The 19,771-nt window shown below is 41.1% G+C and overlaps 1 protein-coding gene and 1 non-coding gene across 2 annotated transcripts; both read right to left on the bottom strand.

Annotated features, from left to right (window-relative positions):
* Positions 1-2,816: 2,816 nt before the first annotated feature.
* RPS20 (ribosomal protein S20) lies at positions 2,817-5,578 on the bottom strand. The gene is made up of 4 exons (XM_067290467.1): positions 5,448-5,578; positions 4,270-4,369; positions 3,451-3,524; positions 2,817-3,042 (listed from the first exon to the last, which is right to left on the bottom strand). The coding sequence occupies exons 1-4, from the start codon at positions 5,448-5,450 to the stop codon at positions 2,860-2,862; spliced, it is 360 nt and encodes a 119-aa protein (XP_067146568.1). The 5' UTR covers positions 5,451-5,578; the 3' UTR covers positions 2,817-2,859.
* On the bottom strand, positions 3,603-3,668 carry LOC136991481 (small nucleolar RNA U54). The gene has a single exon (XR_010883635.1). It is a non-coding gene; the product is annotated as a small nucleolar RNA U54 (small nucleolar RNA).
* Positions 5,579-19,771: the final 14,193 nt, after the last annotated feature.

Consider the following 19,771-nt stretch of genomic DNA (forward strand, 5'->3'; position numbering starts at 1 on the left):
TGCCGGCTCAGCCTCAGTGAACCGAAGCACCGCCAGCCTGGCAAGGCGGCTCCAGGGGCCGAGCAGGCACCGCCGGGCGCGGCCCAGCCGCGTAGGGGAGGCAGCGCCCCGCGGAGGAGGGCGCAGTAAAGGGTTTCAAGCTGCCCCACGGCGGGAGCGAGGCCGGGCATGGCGGCGGGCGAGCGCCGCCCCGGCTGCCGGCTCGCAGCATCCAACGGCCGCCACCTCGCCGTGCGCGCGGCTCTAACGGCCGCTACCTTGCAGCGCGCAGGAACCCGGGAAACGCCCCCACGTGGGCGGCGGAGGGAGGATTTGAGCGGGGGGAGCCGGGCGCTAATTGGCCGAAAGGTGGGGGGGGGAGCGGAGCCGTTTGCCGCCGCCGCGCGGCGCCTCCCTTCGCCCGGCAGGGGGCGCCACCGCACAGCGCAACGCAGCCGGCGCCTCGGCGAGCGCCGGGGCCACCGAGGGCCCTCGTTCAGCGTGCTGCCGTGACGCACGCTTCAGTTATTTTTACTAGGCAAAGGGCGGGGGGACGGGGGCATTTGAATTACGAACGGCAAAGGGGCAGCGTGAAATAATGCCAACAGTTACAGCCAAAGGAAGAAGTGTCTTCAACTAGCTGAGAGCGTGCTGGGGCGTGGGAGGAGGGGGAGGAGAAGCAGATATCTAAATATTTCCATCAGAAGTTATGTAAAGTTATTATGACAGCTAGGTAACTATTTTGACACTACATAGTATTTTTGTAGAAAAAAATCACAAAATGTTCACATTATAATCGTTATAATTTAATAATATTTATAATATTATGGTAATAATGCCAATACGATCAGGACAATTTAAGTGAACTATGCACCTACTAGGTGGAATAAAACACATCCACAGAAAGAAGGGACCTATTTCCCCAGTGAAGTAACTTTGAAACAGAGCATACTGGCCATCAACTTAAATCATTAAACAAGCAAATGGACACAAACTCCCTGACAGCTTACCTGGCAAAGAAGAAAAAACATGTGGGATGACCATATATGTCAGGGGAGTAGGAAGGTGGCTTTATTTTTGAAAAGCACAAATAAGAGTGCAAAGTCAAGTTGGGCATTCAGGTTTTCACAAGCAAGTTGGAGGCAGAGGAAAAGAGAAAACCCCAAACACTACAGAGAACTTTTTAAAGAGCCCCAGCTACCCAAAGAACATAGATGGGACTAAGTGATTTGCGTATGTTCAGGGACACAATTTAACTCCAAGATACAGTCAGCCTGTGAGCTGATAGAAAGCTATTTAATAGTAAGTTACTGACCAACAGGAAAGATAATCCAAGGCAGAAGTGAAGTCTCACATTCATTTCAAAGCCAGCTAACCCTCCCTCCTCCCAGTGCTGTAGGTCAGAAAGTTACTGGGTTAAACAGGCAGAAGGAAAAAGACCTGAGTGAAAGTCAATAGCTTATCATATACAAAGGTCAGCCAGCCTCAGCTGGTAGCACTTTTAGCCTGTTACTTGGCTGCCCCAGTTTATCCCCTTTTAATCAGTCTGACTTGTGTTCACAACAAAGTCAAATTTTTAACATGCTTTTCAGAGCACCCTATAAAATAATTTTAAAATGAAGACTGGAAATATTTATCAGATAGTTCATATCTATAATGTATTACCAGAAACCGACCTTTAGAAAAACAGATACTTTCTCCATTCTCACAATTCTTTGAGGGAACAATTATTTTTAAGCTGTTTCCCAAGGAAACAGGATCATTGTGATCTCAGTGTGTAAATGTGACTGTCTCCCCTCTCCCAGCAAAGTTTCTGAACCTGCTAGCCAGAGGGATAGAATCCTTCTAACACTTAAATTAAATAAAATTAAGATGGGTGGGCAGATGAGATTCCTGAATACCCTTGAGGAAGGAGGCTCAAGTTTTGGCAAACTTTTTAGGTCTTGGAGAATGTGAATAGAATCTCAATCTTCGCACAAACGCAGGTTTCCTTGTTTCTGTTACTTGCTTAATTAGAATTCAAATTCTTTTCTGTGCTTGGAGCAGAAGCTAGGATGGCAACCTGATTTTAATGCATGAAATGAAACAGTGATCTTTCACTTATTTCAGTGCTTTACCTCTTGTAAGTTTAAGAATTAATCATAGTTCCTTCAAGTAACAACAACAAAAACACCACACACAAAACAAACAAAAACCCTTTTGAGAGCCCTAAGTAGCACCAAAGAAAATAGCTTATTTGACATATTAAGTTAACTCACCTTTTACATTTCTTTAATGGTTCAATCTATGGAAATTTAACCTAAAAGAGAACTAGAGTTCCACACCTAGTATTGATTGTGATTCTGCATGCAAGTCTAAAGAATGAACTTGCTAAACTCAACATGTTCACTGCAAATGTAGTTTTATAACTAACATCCTCAGGATCTGTTGACTGTGAAAAGCTCAAAAAAACACCCTCAAAGAAAGCTAAATGTTAGTTCAGCCTTGCACAGCAAAAACTAAGAATTCAAAACCTTGTAGTTTATCTAAACATCAATTTTAATGCTATTGCTTGTCTGGGTATGGAATAAAGTTTCAACCAAAGTTAAATAGATGGAAAAATTATTTTTAATAATTTAAGTGCTGCCTATGTTTATGTACTCATACCTGTGCAATCACCAGCCTCTAATGAAACTGTGATGCCCAAGTTTCATCTTCCTCATGTTTATAATTGAAGTATTCTTCCCTAAAATATAGTTCTCCCACACAGCATTTTCATTATGATCTCAGTTGTACTTCATGAAAATCATCACAGGACTAACCAAGACTCTTGCACAAACATAAAAACAGACAGTGAAAAAAATCTGTAAATCAACTTTATTAAAAGTAGATGACCATCATTTAGGCATCAGCAATAGTAACTTCGACTTCTACACCTGGTTCAATGCTGATGGAAGTGATCTGCTTGACAATCTCAGAAGGGCTGTGTAAGTCAATGAGTCGCTTATGGATACGCATTTGGAAACGATCCCAGGTCTTAGAACCTTCACCACAAGGTGTCTTCCTGGTAGTGATTCGCAGTGTCTGAAACAAAATCATAAACAAAGACTATTAAGCTGATGTATACAGAAGACTTTCTAGAATCAGTCCAACTAAAAATACTCTATGTTATCTGTAATGTCATTGGAGAGTTACTTGTTAAAGAGATATTCCACTGATGTTCATTCTTAATGCCTATTCCCTACACCCAATTTAATAAAAAAAACCCCAACAACATTAAAAGAAGTTTAAGGACAAAAACTTCTGCTTTCAACATTTGTTGCACTACTTTTTCCCACATGTCAAATAAATTTGTTAATTCATGAGCTGGTTAAACTACATCACCCTCAGTTTAGTAATACTGCTTTCCATCTCAACATTTTTTCAGATATTCCAAGTGTTCATATACAGAAAAACAACATGCTTTTCCCATCTTCTTGAGAGCTTAAGTACCTTGGTGGGCATGCGAACAGGTCCTTTCACCTTTAGGTTTTTTTCCTTAGCACCTCTGATCAAGTCGGCACAGACTAAAAATTGTAAAACAGAGATTCTGAGTCATGAGTGGTTTTGTTTTGTTTTTTAAGCAAAGATGATTTCAGATGAGGTGTTGGCTCAGAATAGCGTATAAAATGATCACAGTAATTCATGTTCAAGAGTTATCTTCATAGCCAACTACATATCAGCAGAAGAGTTACCCCATGGTTTACAAAATCATGTTATAACAGTAGGCAAAAGCCATTACTACAAGTTTAAGTTACATTTGACTACAAGTTTAAGTTATATTTGAACCGTATCAGCCAGAAGATCCTGCATCAAGCAACGATTCTGTAACATTTACAATATATGGTTAAAACACTGGCATAGCTAGTTCCAAAGCAAGGTTAAATAATAGCTTAAAGAATGCTAAACTAATAAACTAAACTCTTCATAACAAGAGTGACAATTTAAATTAAGAAATCGTGTCTTTCTGTTTTTGTACAATAAAACAGTAACATTTAAAACCCCCACAAGAACCAAAGGGCAGAAGTTGCACTCTCTAAAGTTAGCAATCATGACATGAAGTTTCCACTACAATGAAAAATCTTAAACACTAGTTTCTATTCAAAATAAAATCGGAACCTACTGGTCAGTGTATGAAACCCTTTGGTTTGGCTTTGCTAGCCAACTCCAATGCAAACAGGCAAACGCTAATTGGTACTGATCTCAATACATTATATTTTGCATCATTCATTACTTAAAAAGCTACCACCATTAAAAAAAAGCATCACTCACCCTTCTCAAGTGATTTTACATTGCGACTTGTCAAAGTAATTCTAATTCGATGAATTGCTACCTCTTGTTCCACAGGTGCTTTGCCGGTATCTTTAAATGCCTAAAATATTGAAGTTATGAATATCAAACGTCACAGTCAACACCAACTAACACTATATGCCGCCTCTTAAAACATAGGTCTAGAGCATAAAAGAACAATCTAGCTATGGGACTCTCATCCTACTTGTTGAATGGAGAGTCTAACTGCTTTTCACCTTGGAAGCTGCAAGAACATCCCTCCAGAGTTTGCCTTATACAGCAGACTGTCTAGTCACTAATCCTCCTCATACTCAAAGATAAACACATTTAAGATTTTACATATCTTACAACTTAACCTCACTGTAAATCAAGTACCAAAGATATCAACAAAACATCAACAACATAGCTGTATGAATCACTTAAACAACAAGAACAAAAAGGGGCATCTGGCCAGAAAAACTAACTAGGCCACTTTAGGAGGCTGATTTGAAGAGCTTATGCAATTAAACGCTCGCAAACAACTGGGTGTTAACTTGGACCGGGTGCACCGATGAAAGGAAAGAAACGAGCAAAGAGGCATCGGAAGGAAAAAAAAAAGAGTGGCTGCAATATTACATTTCGCTGGCTGATCAAATAACGTTTGTTGTATTAACTGTGGTATATTCCTCTCATGAAAGCCGTTTTTAAGGACAAATGCACACTTCCTTTTCACCACAACTCACGCCGGCAGAGATTTTTTTTTTGATGCCCGTGTTTTGCTGCGGGCCGCAGCCGGCTGTAACCTCGCTGCCGCAGGAGCAGCGTACATATAAAATACCAGAAGCGGCTCTTGGAGGAGGAAGCGTTAAGGCTAGACCGGCCTGGTGCAGATCTCTGCATGAGAACCCACTTTCGGGGGGGCACAGCCGCCCGAGCGGGGGGGGGGAGGGAGCACCGTGCCAAAAAGCAGCCGTTGGGCCTGCCGCTCTGCGAGGCGTCCCACAGCGGGGCAGCCGCCCCCCACACGCACTCAGAGGCCCCCGGCCGGGCCCGCGCGGCGGCCACGGCCCCGCACCGGCGGCGGAGCACGCGGCCGCCCAGGCCCGGCGGCCACGCGGCGCTGACGGCCGCGAGAGGCGGCGCGCGCCCCCTTCCCCTCCCGCCAACGGCCGCCGCCTCACCATGGCGGGCGCGGAGCCTTCCTGACCGACTTATTCCCGGGCGGGGGGCGGCGGGCGGCCCAGCGAACAGCGGTGAGTCAGGAGGCGGCAGCTGTCGCGGCGGCAGGCTGCACTCGCAGAGGAAGGCGCACCGGCCGCGACGCGCTTATATAGCGAGCGGCACCGCCTCCATCCGGGTGCTTGGGGACCTCTCGCTGCGGCGCCGGACGCGGAAGCGCGGCGGCGGCGGCGGCGGCGGCGGCGGCGGCGGCGGCGGCGGCGGCGGCGGCGTGGCGAGGCGGGCCCGGCCCGGCCCGCCCCCCCTCCTCTCGCTCGGGCCGCGAGGCGGGGGGCCCCATAGGCGCTCGCCGCCGTGTTGGGGGCGAGAAGGGGTCGCAGAGCGTTTCCCTCGCCGCTCGCGCCCGGCCGTTGGCGGCGGTGAGGCGCGGCCAACCACGGCCGGCCGGGGCGCCGCGCTTAGGGGCTGCTGCGCGGCCCGGCCGCTTCGGGGGAGGCGGCGGAGCCGGTCCGCGAGGGCGCGGGCCGGGGGAGGCCGCGAGGCAGCTCTGCGGCGCGGCCCTGCGACAAGGACGGTGCGCTCGCCTTGCACCCGCGTTTCCCTGTACCGCTAGAGCTCGGCTTACTGCGATAGGTAGCGGCAGGTTCTGAGCTGCAAGCGCCCTTTCATTGCTCTCAGTGGTAGCAGGCTCGTCCCTATGTAAGTAACGTTATATCTTAGACTCGCTGTTAGAAGTGGAGGCGGAAGAACGGAAGCTTTAAACAGTATCAAGTAAAAACCCTAGCCTCATTCACGCCCGGATTCAGGAACTTAGATACAGTTTACTTATTGAAGCCCCTTCACTTTATTCTGATCCTGTGTTAGAGAGGGTGTTCTAATGAGAATAGCCAGTGGTTTGGCCTGAACTTTGATAGCTGTCACTCACAAAAGTATCTTACTGCGAGTATGTCCACTTCTAGTTACATCATTACCTCGCAGATTTATCTAACTGAAAAAAATGGATGTTATATGTACGTTGTATGAAGGATCATCGTGATCATCTTTTAGCTCAGCTGTGCTATGGCTTTTGAAATAATGTTTTAACTTAGTAGCTTCTGGGGTTTTCTTGCAGTTCAGCAGTCACAGACATATATAGTGTTAGCAAAATTGCTGCCATCTTTGGCAGCTTAGTAATTGCTATAGTCTTTCAAAAAACAGTCTATGTGGTATTTTAATCTGCACTGTAATTCAGCTGTAACAGTGGGTCTTTTAAGCCTTTGCCCCAATATAGATTTTTGTTCCCACCATCAAATACTTTATAGGTCTTTGTATGATCTTTACACTTCATGCAAATGAGATAATTTTATTATATGCTAAGCATTACACTAACACTTGGTTTTAGACTTGTCTTGCAGTTCTTCTAACATTTGTACTTGCTCTTTGAAATCTCCAACTTACTAATAATTTTTTTGGAATGAGATGCTATATTCTGATAAAGTAGTCACAAAAACCACGAATTCAGAAGTAGTCATCCCACTGCTACTGACTGGAACCTGCAATGGCTTTTGCCAACGGCAAGCAGTAGCTGAAGAATCTGTTTTGATGACAGTCCTATTTCCCTGGCCTCTTCCTACACTGAAAGCAGCATTTGTTTCTGGGGGGTTATTTTCTGAGGTGATTAACAACTACATTAACAAATTTGAACTCAGTTATGCATAAGGAGCCAGTGTTTACTCTGTTATCACCTATTTCAACTACTTCCTGAGGAAGTTTTCCGTCCTATAAGTGTTTTATATTCATCACTCTTAGATATGTGATATGATCACACTGAAACACTTAGTTTCCAGTGATCCAGATGGCTCTGAATCAGCAATTTTTCTGCATTATTTACTTAGAGCTTTTATGAACTTTTTCAGTAAGCTTTATTTCCTGATAAAGTGATAGAATATTAAATACTTTGGTGCCAAGAACTGATCCCAGTAGGATTCAATTAAAAATACATCTGACTGATTTATTAATGATACAGACCTGTCACCTTAATGTTAACTCCTTTAACATAAACTGTGTGCACTACTGTGTCAGTTTCTCAGTGTCATACAGAACAAGTCAGCTCACAAATGTTTGCTACATCAACATTGTTCCTATCATCTACCAAACTTATGCTCTAATTGCATGAGAAATAAAGTCAGTCCAAAAAGGCTTTTTTTTAACATTTGAGTAATTTAAGCAATAGTTTCCTCATTTATTTCTTGGTCATGTATCAAGGCATCAGTCACACTTTTTTCTGGGATTAATACAAGGTTGACAGTAAGTTCCTGAAATTTTTGCCTATTTATTTATTTTTAAGAGTATTGGCACCATCTTAGCTTTCTTTGAAACTTTTTTTCTGAGCTTCCCCTGATTTCTCAAAGCTTATGAAAAATCCACATTAACAGTACAGAGGTCTCCTTTGCCAGCCATTAAAGTTTTTGGATGCAAGTAATCAGGAGCTGCTGATTTATATATTAAAAAAAAAAAAGCCTTACTTTAGTTCTTATGTTTGAGGCTTTCCTTAGTTATTGTTAGAGTTTTCTGATATGAGTGTATTTCTCCTCAAATGTAGAACAGAAATATTTATCTAAACTTTATGCTTTCTGTGAAATACATACAAGATGACTCCACTTTTCCTCACATGGATAAACACCTGTGACTGATATAGGTTTTTGGTTACCTTGTAAATTTTCTGCAGTTCCTAGCTTCTCATTCATGTTTTGTACTGTGCCTGTTTTCCTTTGGTTATGTATTGTTTTCAGTGTAGGTTTTTCTCCCCAACTAGTGTTATTTCAGTTATGAGATTGTGACTTTGGACATGTAATGTACTGTTGGCATATGCTTTTTAGATGAAGCTTTCAGGATTATTTTTTTTTCTTATGTCACATAAGGATTAAGAAGCAAGGCATCCTGTTTCTAATATGATTTAATAGTCTATAGCAGAAACTATTTAATATCTAACTTCATGATTTCTCACTCAGAACATTGATCCAAGTGCATTCATGACCCTTTCTGACTTTATTTTCCTTTTCATATATTCCTACTATTTTCTTCCTTCCTTTGACCAGCTGGTCCTTCAGAAATAGTCTGTAAGTATTGATGATATTTTGTAATCCATGTATTTTCAACTAGGTTACAGTAAAACCAATTAAATTGAGGTTATACTTCCAAATTAAATATACGTATAGGCACTTAGGTTCTTCTCATCATGATTTTTTTTGTCCTTTGCCTAGTTTTAGCCTGAACATCTTTGTTTTGTGCTAAAGGAATGGTCATCTGATTCTTTAGCTATTGAATACCATTTTATTTAATCTTGCTAATTTTTCCCATGGAAGAATTTTTTTCTCTCCTGTGAATGAAGCAAATTATACCTCCATAAAGATGGCCCAGTATTCCACAAATCTAAATCCATTTAGCCTAGCCATTAATTAGCTTTTTGTTTTCTTTTGGTCATGTGATAAAAGGTCTTTGAGGAGATCTTCTAGATGTTTTTGTAGTGCTAGAGCAGTCATAATTCAGGAATGAATCGAGATGTAAGTCTGCCTGTGTGACTGAAGGACTAACTGAATGAGAATGTGCTTGTTGTCTCTCAGCATTTGCTAAAATATTGTATTAATTGTTCTTGAAATGATTGCTTGTGGTGGATTTCCCATTGCATCTCAGCATTTTTAATTGTTACCTTCTGGTAAATGCTGAATTCTGATCGCACCTTTGGGTAGTGTTAATGACAGGCACATTCCACAGGCTTTGCAAATCAAGATTTCTCTTGAAATCATTGATAGATGGTGGAGTAGCTAAGCCAGTAAGCAGGCTGACAAGATATGTCCAATTACATAGATAAATCCAATGAAAGTTCTTTTCAAGCATTTTAAGTAAGGCTTCAGGATCTGCTTGGTCTTAATCCTAGGTATCTTCAGGTCTTCCTGTGTCAGTTTGAAGTTATTCAGTTATATCATGTCTCAGAAGTCTCCTACAAGTTCTTGGTTCAGGAAGGGTAGTACCTACTAACATCCCTTTGTAGTCTTTATATTTTGGGTATCTATGTTTATGTCCACAGCTGCCTCAGCTATTGGAACTTTTTTAGAATTCACAGCTGAACTGAAAGTATCCCATTTTAAATGTGGACTTGGGTAGCTGGGTAGCTCTCTGGTAACTAACATTCTTTGCAGCTAGATGTGTAGCATGTGTTGTGCATAAGCACAAGCCCACAGCTGGAGTTCTAATGTAGCGTCTAGCCTGTCCATTCCTAAATTTTCATAATACTTGCGTAAAGTTCATCCTATAAAAATAGGGAAACCCCTCAACATGTTAGGTTTTCTTTAGTTTCTTAGGTAACTGAGAAAGCCATGAACTAGACCTGTGATTCAGAAAAAAAGAGCAACTGGGGTTTGAAGAAGTCCTTTACACTTGACAAAAATTACCACGAATATTGCTAATTGAGTGTCTTTCAAGTGGGCAGAATCAGCTTTATAATTATCCTCACAAGCTCTTTTTCTTTACAAAAACATACTTTCTCCTAACAGATGATACACGTGGCTTCTTGTTGTTGATGTGCTTAGACTCTGACTTCCCAGGAACTTCTCCTTAGTCTTTGCTGCCTTCTTCTCTTGATAAAGATTATAGTGACAGAACAAAAATTACAGTGACAAAATATTTAACTGCTGATATGCTGCAGCATTTCCAGTGATGCTGAACCTGTGGTATATCACTGTAACACGTCTTTGAACATAAAATTGTACATCTGGACTGCTTTCAGGAGGATATCATTTGAATTTCTTTCGCAACAACCATAGTTTGGTCTTTAGATCATTTAAAATTGCTGAATTATGTCTTCCAAGCTTGTTTGAAAAGGTGTCTGCCTTTCTATTCCTTGCTTTACCAATGTGACACTTTTCACCTTGCTGATAACAAAACTGAACAAAAATTTTTGCAGGGGAAAAATTGCTCAACTCACATGCTTTAAATCACAACAGGATCAAAGTGATTTACTGAATAGCAACCTGTAATTTGTCAGCAATCAGTGAACTACATATTGTAGATCAGTATCAGCAATACAGCAGATAAACTACAATACTAGAAACTTAGAGTGTTAAAAATCACGTACAAATTTCTTAAACAGCCTTTTATAACTAATCCCTAAAAATTCTGCTCCCACAAATGCTTCCGTGTGGTTCTGTGTGCAAATCTCCTGTCTTGCAGGAAGCGTGGGTTACAAGAGCACACCCCTCTTTGGGGAGTGCAAGTTCCCCTATTTCTAAATATCCCCTGTTGGAGATGTGGGTGCTGCAGCTTTACACGTATCTGTGCAGTTCCCTGCAATCAGCTGATCCACATGCTGTTGAAAGGGCACCCCGTGAGTTCCCGTGTGTGCACCTGAGAGGTGGTTCCCTCCTGCTGCACCCCAGTGCTGGCACCCCACTCCCAGTACAGGCTACTCGCAGTGTCTGATGGGGAAGATGCTCTGTGAGGCCTAGATAGAAGTGGTAATGCCTGGTTTAACCACTGCTCTGTTACTGCTTTCCCACTCCAAAGTCTCTCCTCACAATCACAAATTCTCATGTTACTTTTATAATACTTTTCAAGCTAACTCATTTTCTTAAAAGGCTCTCGGTAATCCCCTGGTTACCGTTTAATCTGGCTGATCATTGTTTTAAACTTTGTCATTGTTAATTTCTTCTTAGCATTACTGTTTTTTGGGCAAACATCCTCTCACAACAGGCAGATGTGGTTATTCTGTTCACACATGCTATTTACACTCACATTCCTACCATATCATCTGTTGTTATCCAGGCCACATTACCAAGAGGAGGCCATGCAATTCTTGTACAAAAAATCCCTAGCATCAGTCAAGTAAGAGCAGAAATAGTGGACGTTCAAGCAAAACTGGTATTGTGGCATCCAGTTTTCATTTCGGGAATCACTTTGGAAGACTTCCTGTGTGGAAGGATTAATCATATAAAAAGTTTATTCCAAACTACATAGATTTCTCTAACCCAGATTTTGCCACTTCAGGCAATACCACATAGCACTGTCTTTTATTTTGGAAAAATACAGTTCAAGAAGAGTCTGTGATAGTTTGAAGCACACGTTAAAAAGCTGCATCTATTCAAATAAAATTCAACTGACTATTTGAATATACCAAACCTTTTTAACAGGTGGATTGGAAACGGCTTCCAGGATACTTGTTGGTTTGCTCAGGCATGTTGCAAATACTTCACTGGCTTCTCTACAGACTCTTTGTACACGGAGCATTTAGGAACTAGCAGCATATAATAGTGCATACGAACTCTTATAATACATTACATGCTAATAAAAACTTCAGGAGTTGTCTTTCCTCCTTATGTCTGCCTCATGTAAAGACTTTGTGGAAAGCTACTAACAGCAGGGTGTTTGCATGGTTTTGTAGGTCTGTCCTTGAAGAAGAAGTAGTTTATAATTTTACAGTAATTTATGCTTGCTAGTATATATAGTCCACATATATTTTTGCCCATGACCCTCTGTCTACCATTTTAGAGCCCTGTTATGAAGTCACTGATCACATTCTCTTCTCTCAAAAACCATTTTAATCTAATCTAATTCTTTGGTGAGACAGAGTAGGAGGGAACTGTTTCATGGTGCTTGTGCTCCCTCTATCATGGAGCAGGGATAATTTAAGGAATGATTCTGACCTCACACTGCCTTATGACTAAAAGACTATCCTCTTGATACAGAATGCATCACTGCATCATGTGTTTGTTTGTTTAAGTTTTTCTTCATCCCCCCAAGATTAGTTTGCTCCTCATGATAGTCTTGAACCAGCTGGTTTTTAGATGCTGAATACTTCTGAGCACTGGAACAAGTTGGCAAATGCTGGCCATAGGTGACAAGAAGGAGATTTAAAGCAAGATGTTGTCACCATCTTGGTAGTATGGGACCATTAGAGCAGGATATTGGTTGCATTCCACAATTTTCTTTAGATTACATATAGGTGTCAGATTGAATTCTGTGGGACTTGAGAAGAGATGCCTTTCCCAACCCTGGAATCTGTTTGGGGAGAGAGACTGAAGCCAATTCAGTAGTGCTTCTGTTGTGACCTGCCCGTGTGAACTAGCAAAGTTAAATTACTCAAAAACTGACAGAAACAGGCATAACAATATAAACTTAGGACCTGGAACTAAAGGAGATGCTTTGGGGTTAAAGATGTGCTTTGGAAACAGGAATTAACAACTACTGAAGAAATCATTACAGTGTGATTGTTCAGAACAGCTGGTCAGATCTACAATGTAACATGAAAGTGACCCAAGAGGCATCAAATATTAAGAAGTTTTGATTTCAAAGGGCTTGCTAACGTCTCTAAAAAGTTAATGCGGCAAAGCGGCAGCTGCAGCCTGCTACTTAGAAATTAAGAGGTTGTGGTTGGGGGGCAGGAACAACAACTGTAGAGTTTGTAATGTGGTTTCACAGAAGATTCAGCAGTTCTGTTTAAGAGAAGTACCTATGAGAGACTACAGCAAGTCTCCTAAACTGTGACCTAAATACACAGTGGAATTTCCTATTTCACGTGTAATAAAAAAATAGTTTGTGGATTTCCTTTCACAGCAGTCTGCAGTTGATCAATTATGATGAGGTGTGAGAATATGGATTGGTCAGTCTCCCAGGAAATGTACTATAATATAAAGAAGTCTTTCCCCATGCATTGTTGTGTGAACAACTATACTTAGGCACGCACAATTGCCCTTCTTTTCCAAACATCCCTATCTTTATGCACAGTGAAAACACTAGCAACAGGTGTCCCATGCACAGATCAAGAGGAGCAGTATTGTCTACTTGTTTAAACTGAGGAAAAGATAGTGCTAGGGCTTAGGAAGATTGTGGTTAAGTATTCCATTTTTAAGGCAAATAAAGCTAATTCTTGTGGCATGCATAGAAGGTGGGTTTAAACATGGTAGCCATGCCCCCTGAAAAAAACCTTGTGATTTCTTTCATAATTATGATCTCAGATTTTTCTTTTAAGTACAAAATACTTATATTACAAAATATCTTGAAACAGTCTAATTACTGAAAGACAGTTCTGAGACCACCCAGCATGTACTTCATTCTGTCGATGGCCTGCTTTCTGAAAACTTGCAGAAGGTATATTTCTTGTTTGAGAGTCCCTTTTGCGCTCAGAGGAAGAACCGTTTCTAATATACTCTTGTGAACTATTCCTGGTGTGAGGTAAAGCCAGTTGCTTTGTTCTTGCAGGCACAAATGCATGTGCAAATACCTAGGAATGCAAGACTTGATTCTCCTATTTCTTGGAAACAAAAGCACAGCTTCGATATGGAAAAATGAGCTCCTAACTCATAAAATCTTCTGCGTATATAACAGAAAATTTATTTTTCAGTGAAAGATCCAATATTATTTGTGTATTAGTATACACTGTTAAATCACTTGTGGTGTTTCAGTAAAGTATAGCAATAAAGAGCTGTGTCCAAACATCTAATTATCATCATAATTGGCACATAGTGTAATCATCAAGGAAAGAAAGAAAAAAAACCTCACAAATATTTTGGGGGTTGATAATGATATACAGAGTATTTAAAATTTGCCAATTGGCCATTTTGATTAGCCAAGACATTTGGGGTTTGGGAGGGGGGAGAGCAGGGGAAAAGGCTATGCTTTTTTTAACTAGACAGCGGACCATCTCTACCTGGTGGTAGTAGGAGACCGATCTGAACTGATGTCCTTGTCCAATTTTAAGTGCTAGTTCAAGAGCCTTAGTTTTGAGTCATACAAGGACCTGACTTAGTCTGTGAGGCAGGTAGCTCTAATACAAAACACAAAAATTCAAGAGCCATCATGAACTTATTTTTCAAAGACAGCTTTCCTGATTGAACGGCTTGGAGTAAATGGCTTCATTTTTGGAGTGACTCTCCTTTCCCTGTTTCTGGCTCATCTCATTGCCTCCTCCAGCAACCCCCTCATCTCCCCACACACATTGCTCTTTCATACTACCCTTATTATGGTTTTGTCAGTTAGTGCTAATTTTTATGGCTAGGACACTTTTTCAGATGCTGCTTGCAATTCAACACACAACTTCTTCAAAGAACTATGCAAACATGAAAGTATTCAAAGCTGAAAAATACTTTCAAAAAATTTAAAGAAATTGATTCCATGTCAAAGTCAGCCTTTGACAGGAATGATATCCTTTTCTCCACTTTAAATTAGAAAACATCTAATAGCAATCATTTCATTTCTGAAAACTATACAAGTATTAACGACTTTAAGGGAAGTTTGGAAAAGTTCTGTTACTTTATATGCAAAGAGAGATTCAGCTGACATTGATCCACTGGAATAGCAATACAATGATACATTCCTTCAAAAGCTTTCTGTATAGACGTGTGTTACCTGCAAATCATTTAAATGGAACTGCTGGATAACAGAGAGACAAGAATGTGGCCAAAAAAAGTGTATGATATCTCTCTAAACATATTGTATTACATAATATGTACTATTAACTACTATTTTAAAAATTCAGCATCCACAGTGTATCTATTCCCATATTTATATTCAGCTTTTTAAATATCTCTGTTCAGGTACAACTTTCCATACTTGTCTCTGAGGCCAGTTGCATATTTGAGTCAAAACCTTTTCACCATTTTTGAAGTAAATGGTTAAGAAAAATACATGGCTTGAAAGCAAAAATGTTGTTCTTCTCATCCTTCTTGGGGGGAAGTAGCTTAAAAAGAGCTGGATATTTACATTTCCAATTTTCAGCCTACTTCGCTCTTTGTAGCCTGGCATACGTGCAGCAGAATATTTATTAAGTTATGAATTACCCTATTATCGCAAGTGCCCTGTAAAGGCAAATGCAATCACCTTCCTGCCTTGCTGAACGCTCAGGCTATTGAACTTCAGGTTGAGTAGGTAGCATAATATCTCAGCCATGTGCTCCGGGAAGTCCAGGGTCTGATGGTGCCTCTACTATCACATTGTCCCATGACATCCTTAGCTGATGGAATACTGGGATAGGCACCAGCAGACTTTTTTGTTCCATTTTCTTTCTTGGGCTGGTTTTAAGTCTTTGTTTGACAGGCAGACGAATATTTGGCAACTGGGTCTACTGAAGCATAGAAAGAGGCTATTTTAACACTGCATGGGCTATTTGTAGTGGATAAATAGCTAAACTAAAGTATAAATAAAAAGTTCAAAGACAAGTTAATTTTAAAAATAACCATCACTACTTTACCCCCATTTTCACCTCAATTGCAGTGATGAATTTATAAACCCAAATGCTAATACTACAAAAATTGATACATAAGTCAAATATTAATCATCAGAGTAGTCCCACTGAATTTACAAATATTTGTGGAATTCTGATCATTTTTTATTTTATTTTTTCTACTGCATAGAATGAATTTAGATGCCTGTGTTTAGATTATAATCATAAAAGATATGAAGGTAGTACACAGTTTAAAAGTAACCTTGGATTACATGATTGCTGAAATTATTTACATTTGAGTTCTATGGTAAATTATATGAAATAGTCTACTTCATAAAGGTCCAGTAATTCATTAGTAATTTGTATCTTCCCATAGAATACAGAAGGAACCCATATATCATCTTCATGTCTTCCCATCTTACCCTTGCATTAAGGATGTCTCCAACTCCAAATTATAGAGTATTTTTTATCATCAGAAGATAGTGTTGTTACCTCTGTCTTTCTGGGTTGAGATAAGGCATCACACTAGAAAAGAGCAAAACAGCAAATATGAAGTAAGTGGATACAGAAGAAGCCTCCAAGGAAAGAGAGGCAAACAACAGAACAAGCTAAGGACAGGGTTATAGAGACTTCTTGTTGATGAGAAGCCAGAAGCTATGTAAAAGTGAAACAGATAACCCTCCCCCCCTTAATTAGCAAATGTGTTTAATTATGATTCTCCCCTCCTCAAAAAAAGAATTCTGAGTAGCATCAAAATTGTAGCTTATGCTTACTTCTTTTTCTTTTTTTTTTAACTGATTATGAATATTATTGGGAACTGAAAGTTCAGTTTTCAATTCTTAATCCACTAACATTTGTTTTTGGGAACCAAAGACACTAAACCTTCAGTAATAGCTATAGGGCAGTAAATCAGAAGTAATACAGAGTGATAAAATTACACTTCCAAATCCTTGCTTTTTCTTTTCCTTCTTTCTCATTCTTCCTAGAAACTTATGTTTTGTTACTAGAATTGTACAGTTCCCCTGCTTATAGCCATCTTTTATCTTCCTTCTAACCACTTGACTGCTAAGGTAATTTTTGAATTCCACAGCTTTACAGAATGCTAGAGCACACATGGAAGGTGTTTGTTAGAATGAAGAAAATAAGTAATTTAATTTTGATATAAAACCATTTCAGCACTAACTAGGAAGGCTCTTAGTTGGGCCTTCAGTTCATTTAGTGTTAGATAAAATCTCTTTCTTAACAACATCCTGTAAAGTTTCCCACATGCCCATCTGAGGGGAAGAAGGGGACACATGTTGGTGGACTGTGGCAAACTGTGGCACTTAGTTGATTACAAAAGCAAGTTTATTGGTAAGACATGAAGAGATCTGACATTCAGTCAGAACAAATGAGACTTTGTTCCTTCCTAAGAGCACACTCAAGGTACACAGTCACTCTCATTTGAGGAAGTCCAGCCAGTTCTTCCCTGCCTTGGTATCAGAGGGCTTGCACACCGAGTACAGCGTATCTGACTGGCAGAAGGCTAGAGGGCACTGTTTACAGACACATTAAAATATCACTCTGCTAGATTTACAGTAATACTACATCATCTGAATCTATGCAAGATTGAGTCCCATACTTCAGAATTTGCTAGACCCTACAGAGCTGATCAGGACAAGAATGCTAGTCCAGCCAAACTCATTATGCATCTTTTCTAAAAGATCATTTAGCCTCTCCACTCTTTCCCCCCAAACCATTTTCATGAGGCCTGGACAACTGCCTCCATTTGATGTGGAAACCCTGTCAAGCCAAGAACTTAGTCCATAGAAAAAGTGAGGTCCCATTCTATATTTTGCATCATGGCAAGGTCACACAGGTATTGGCACCTATGCTCTGTGCCTTCATTCCATCACCATGCATTTTTAGTTCATTCAGAAGTCACAGATGGATAAAAAACAACGCCCCTCCCTTCCTACTTCCCTCCCCCCAGAACTGGAAATGGTTGGCTGGATGATTGGGGCAGCACTGGCTTCACAAGTATTTCAGGCTCAGAAAGCACTGGAAGATGTTAATAAACTATAACTACCTGGTTGTAGCACTTTCTCCAGGTCTTCAATAGATCTTCTGTTTAGGCCAATCACCTGCTGGTGATCAGTTCCAGGAATGAAGAGAATAAATTAGGGATGTGTAACCCTTAAAGTTTTTCCTGAATTACAACCTTGTCTTACTAACCATCTGGAACTGTGTTAAATATATATGGGGAAGAGGAGATAATGAACAAAAATAACTTCTAAACAGACTTAGGGAAAAATCTGGATGAACACAGAATTCTGAACTAGAGCAAGAAGCGCCCCCCCCCCCCCCCCCCAGGCCAAAGACAACAAAGCCATTGCAAAGAATCAAAGTGTGTTCTTTGCATTTATGCTCTTCCTGGAGAATAGTCCCATGCTAGAAACATTTTTGTAGGAGGACTCAGGAACTGTCTGAAATTCAAAAAACTATTGATTTACTTCAGAATCACAGAATCATTGAGGTTGAAAGACACCTCTGGAGATCATCTAGTTCACCCCGCCCTCCCACTCAAAGCAGGGTCAGCTAGAGTAGGTTGCTCAATACCATGTCCAACTAGGTTTTGAATATCTCCAGGGATGAAGACTTCCCAACCTTTCTGGGCAACTTGTTCCAGTGTTCAACCATCCTCACAGTATTTTTTTTTCTCATTTTTAAATATAATTTCCTGTATTCCCATTTGTGGTTACTGGCTCTTGTCTATTCACTGAAAAATACTAAGAGTCTGGCTTTGTCTTCTTTACCCCCTCTCATTCCCATTAATACCTATTTATACACATTGGTAAGACTCCCCCTCCCCCCAAGCCTTCTCTTCTCAAGGCTGAACAATCCCAGCTCTCTTAGCCTCTCCTCATATGATGGATGCTCCAATCTTTTGATCATCTTAATGGCCCTTTGCTGCACTTGTTCCAGCATGTCCATGTCTTACTTGTTCTGGTAGAGTCCAAAACTGAACACAATACTCCAGATGTGGTCTCACCAGTGCTGAGTAGAGGGGAATAATCACTTCTGGCAATGCTCTGGATGAGCTGGCAACACTCTTCCTGATGCAGCCCAGGAGGCTGTTGGCCTTCTTTGCTGCAAGGGCACATTCCTGGTTCATGTTTAACTTTGTGTTCACCAGAACCCCCAGAGCCTTTTCTGCAAAGCTGCTTTCCAGCCAGACAGCTCCTAGCCTGTACTGGTGCATAGGGTTATTCCTCCATTTCCCTTTGTTGAACTTCTGGATATTCCTGTCAGCTGACTTCTCCAGCCTGTTGAGGCCCCTCTGGACAAACATCTGGTGTATCAACCACTTCTCCCAGTTTTGTATCATCTGAAAAATTGCTAAGGGTGCATTCAGTTCCATCAGCGAGGTCATCCATGAAGATGTTAAAAAGTATTAGCTCCAGTATCAATCCCCCGGGACTACACCACTAGTGACTGGCCTCCAGCTGGACTTCATGCCACTGATCACAGCCCTTTTACCCAGCAGTTCAGCCAGTTTTCAGTCCATTTTACTGTCCATTTATCTAGCTTGTAGTTCATCACTTCATCTAGGAGGATGGTATGGGAGACAGCATTGAAAGCCTTACTAAGGCTGAGATAGCAACCACTGCTCTCCCCTAATCCAGAAAGCCAGTCATCTCATTGTAGAAGGCTATCAGGTTGCTCAAGCATGATTTCCTCTTCATAAATCCATGCTGACTACTCCCAATCACCTTCTTAATAAGTTTGGAAACAGCTCCCAGATTATTGGCTCCATCACCGTCTCAGGGATTGAGGTAAGGCTGACCAGCCTATAGTTTCCCAAATCCTTCTCCTTGCCCTTCTTGAAGATAAGGGTGACATTTGCTTTTGTCCAGTCTTCAGGAACTTCCCCCGCTATATTCCAAAGATAATCAAGAGTGGCCTTGCAAAGGCGTGAGCCAGCTTCCTCAGTGCTTATGGGTGCATCTCATCAGGTCCCATGGACTTATGTATGTCCAGTTTGAGTAAATGTTCCCTTGCCTCATCCTCCTCTATCAAGTAGGTATCTTCCTTGCTCCAAACTTTCCCACTGGTCTCGGGGGATTCCTGAAGGCCAGTCTTGCCAGTAAAGAT

The sequence above is a fragment of the Apteryx mantelli genome, chromosome 2, assembly GCF_036417845.1.
Source record: "Apteryx mantelli isolate bAptMan1 chromosome 2, bAptMan1.hap1, whole genome shotgun sequence".
NCBI lineage: Eukaryota > Metazoa > Chordata > Aves > Apterygiformes > Apterygidae > Apteryx > Apteryx mantelli.

What these genes read in the sequence shown, in the direction of transcription:
- RPS20 (XM_067290467.1), bottom strand. An exon ending in TGTAAAATCACTTGAGAAGG is followed by an intron (nt 3,525 to 4,269) that starts GTGAGTGATGCT and finishes TACAATTTTTAG; the next exon opens with TCTGTGCCGACTTGATCAGA. An exon ending in CTGTTCGCATGCCCACCAAG is followed by an intron (nt 3,043 to 3,450) that starts GTACTTAAGCTC and finishes ATTTTGTTTCAG; the next exon opens with ACACTGCGAATCACTACCAG.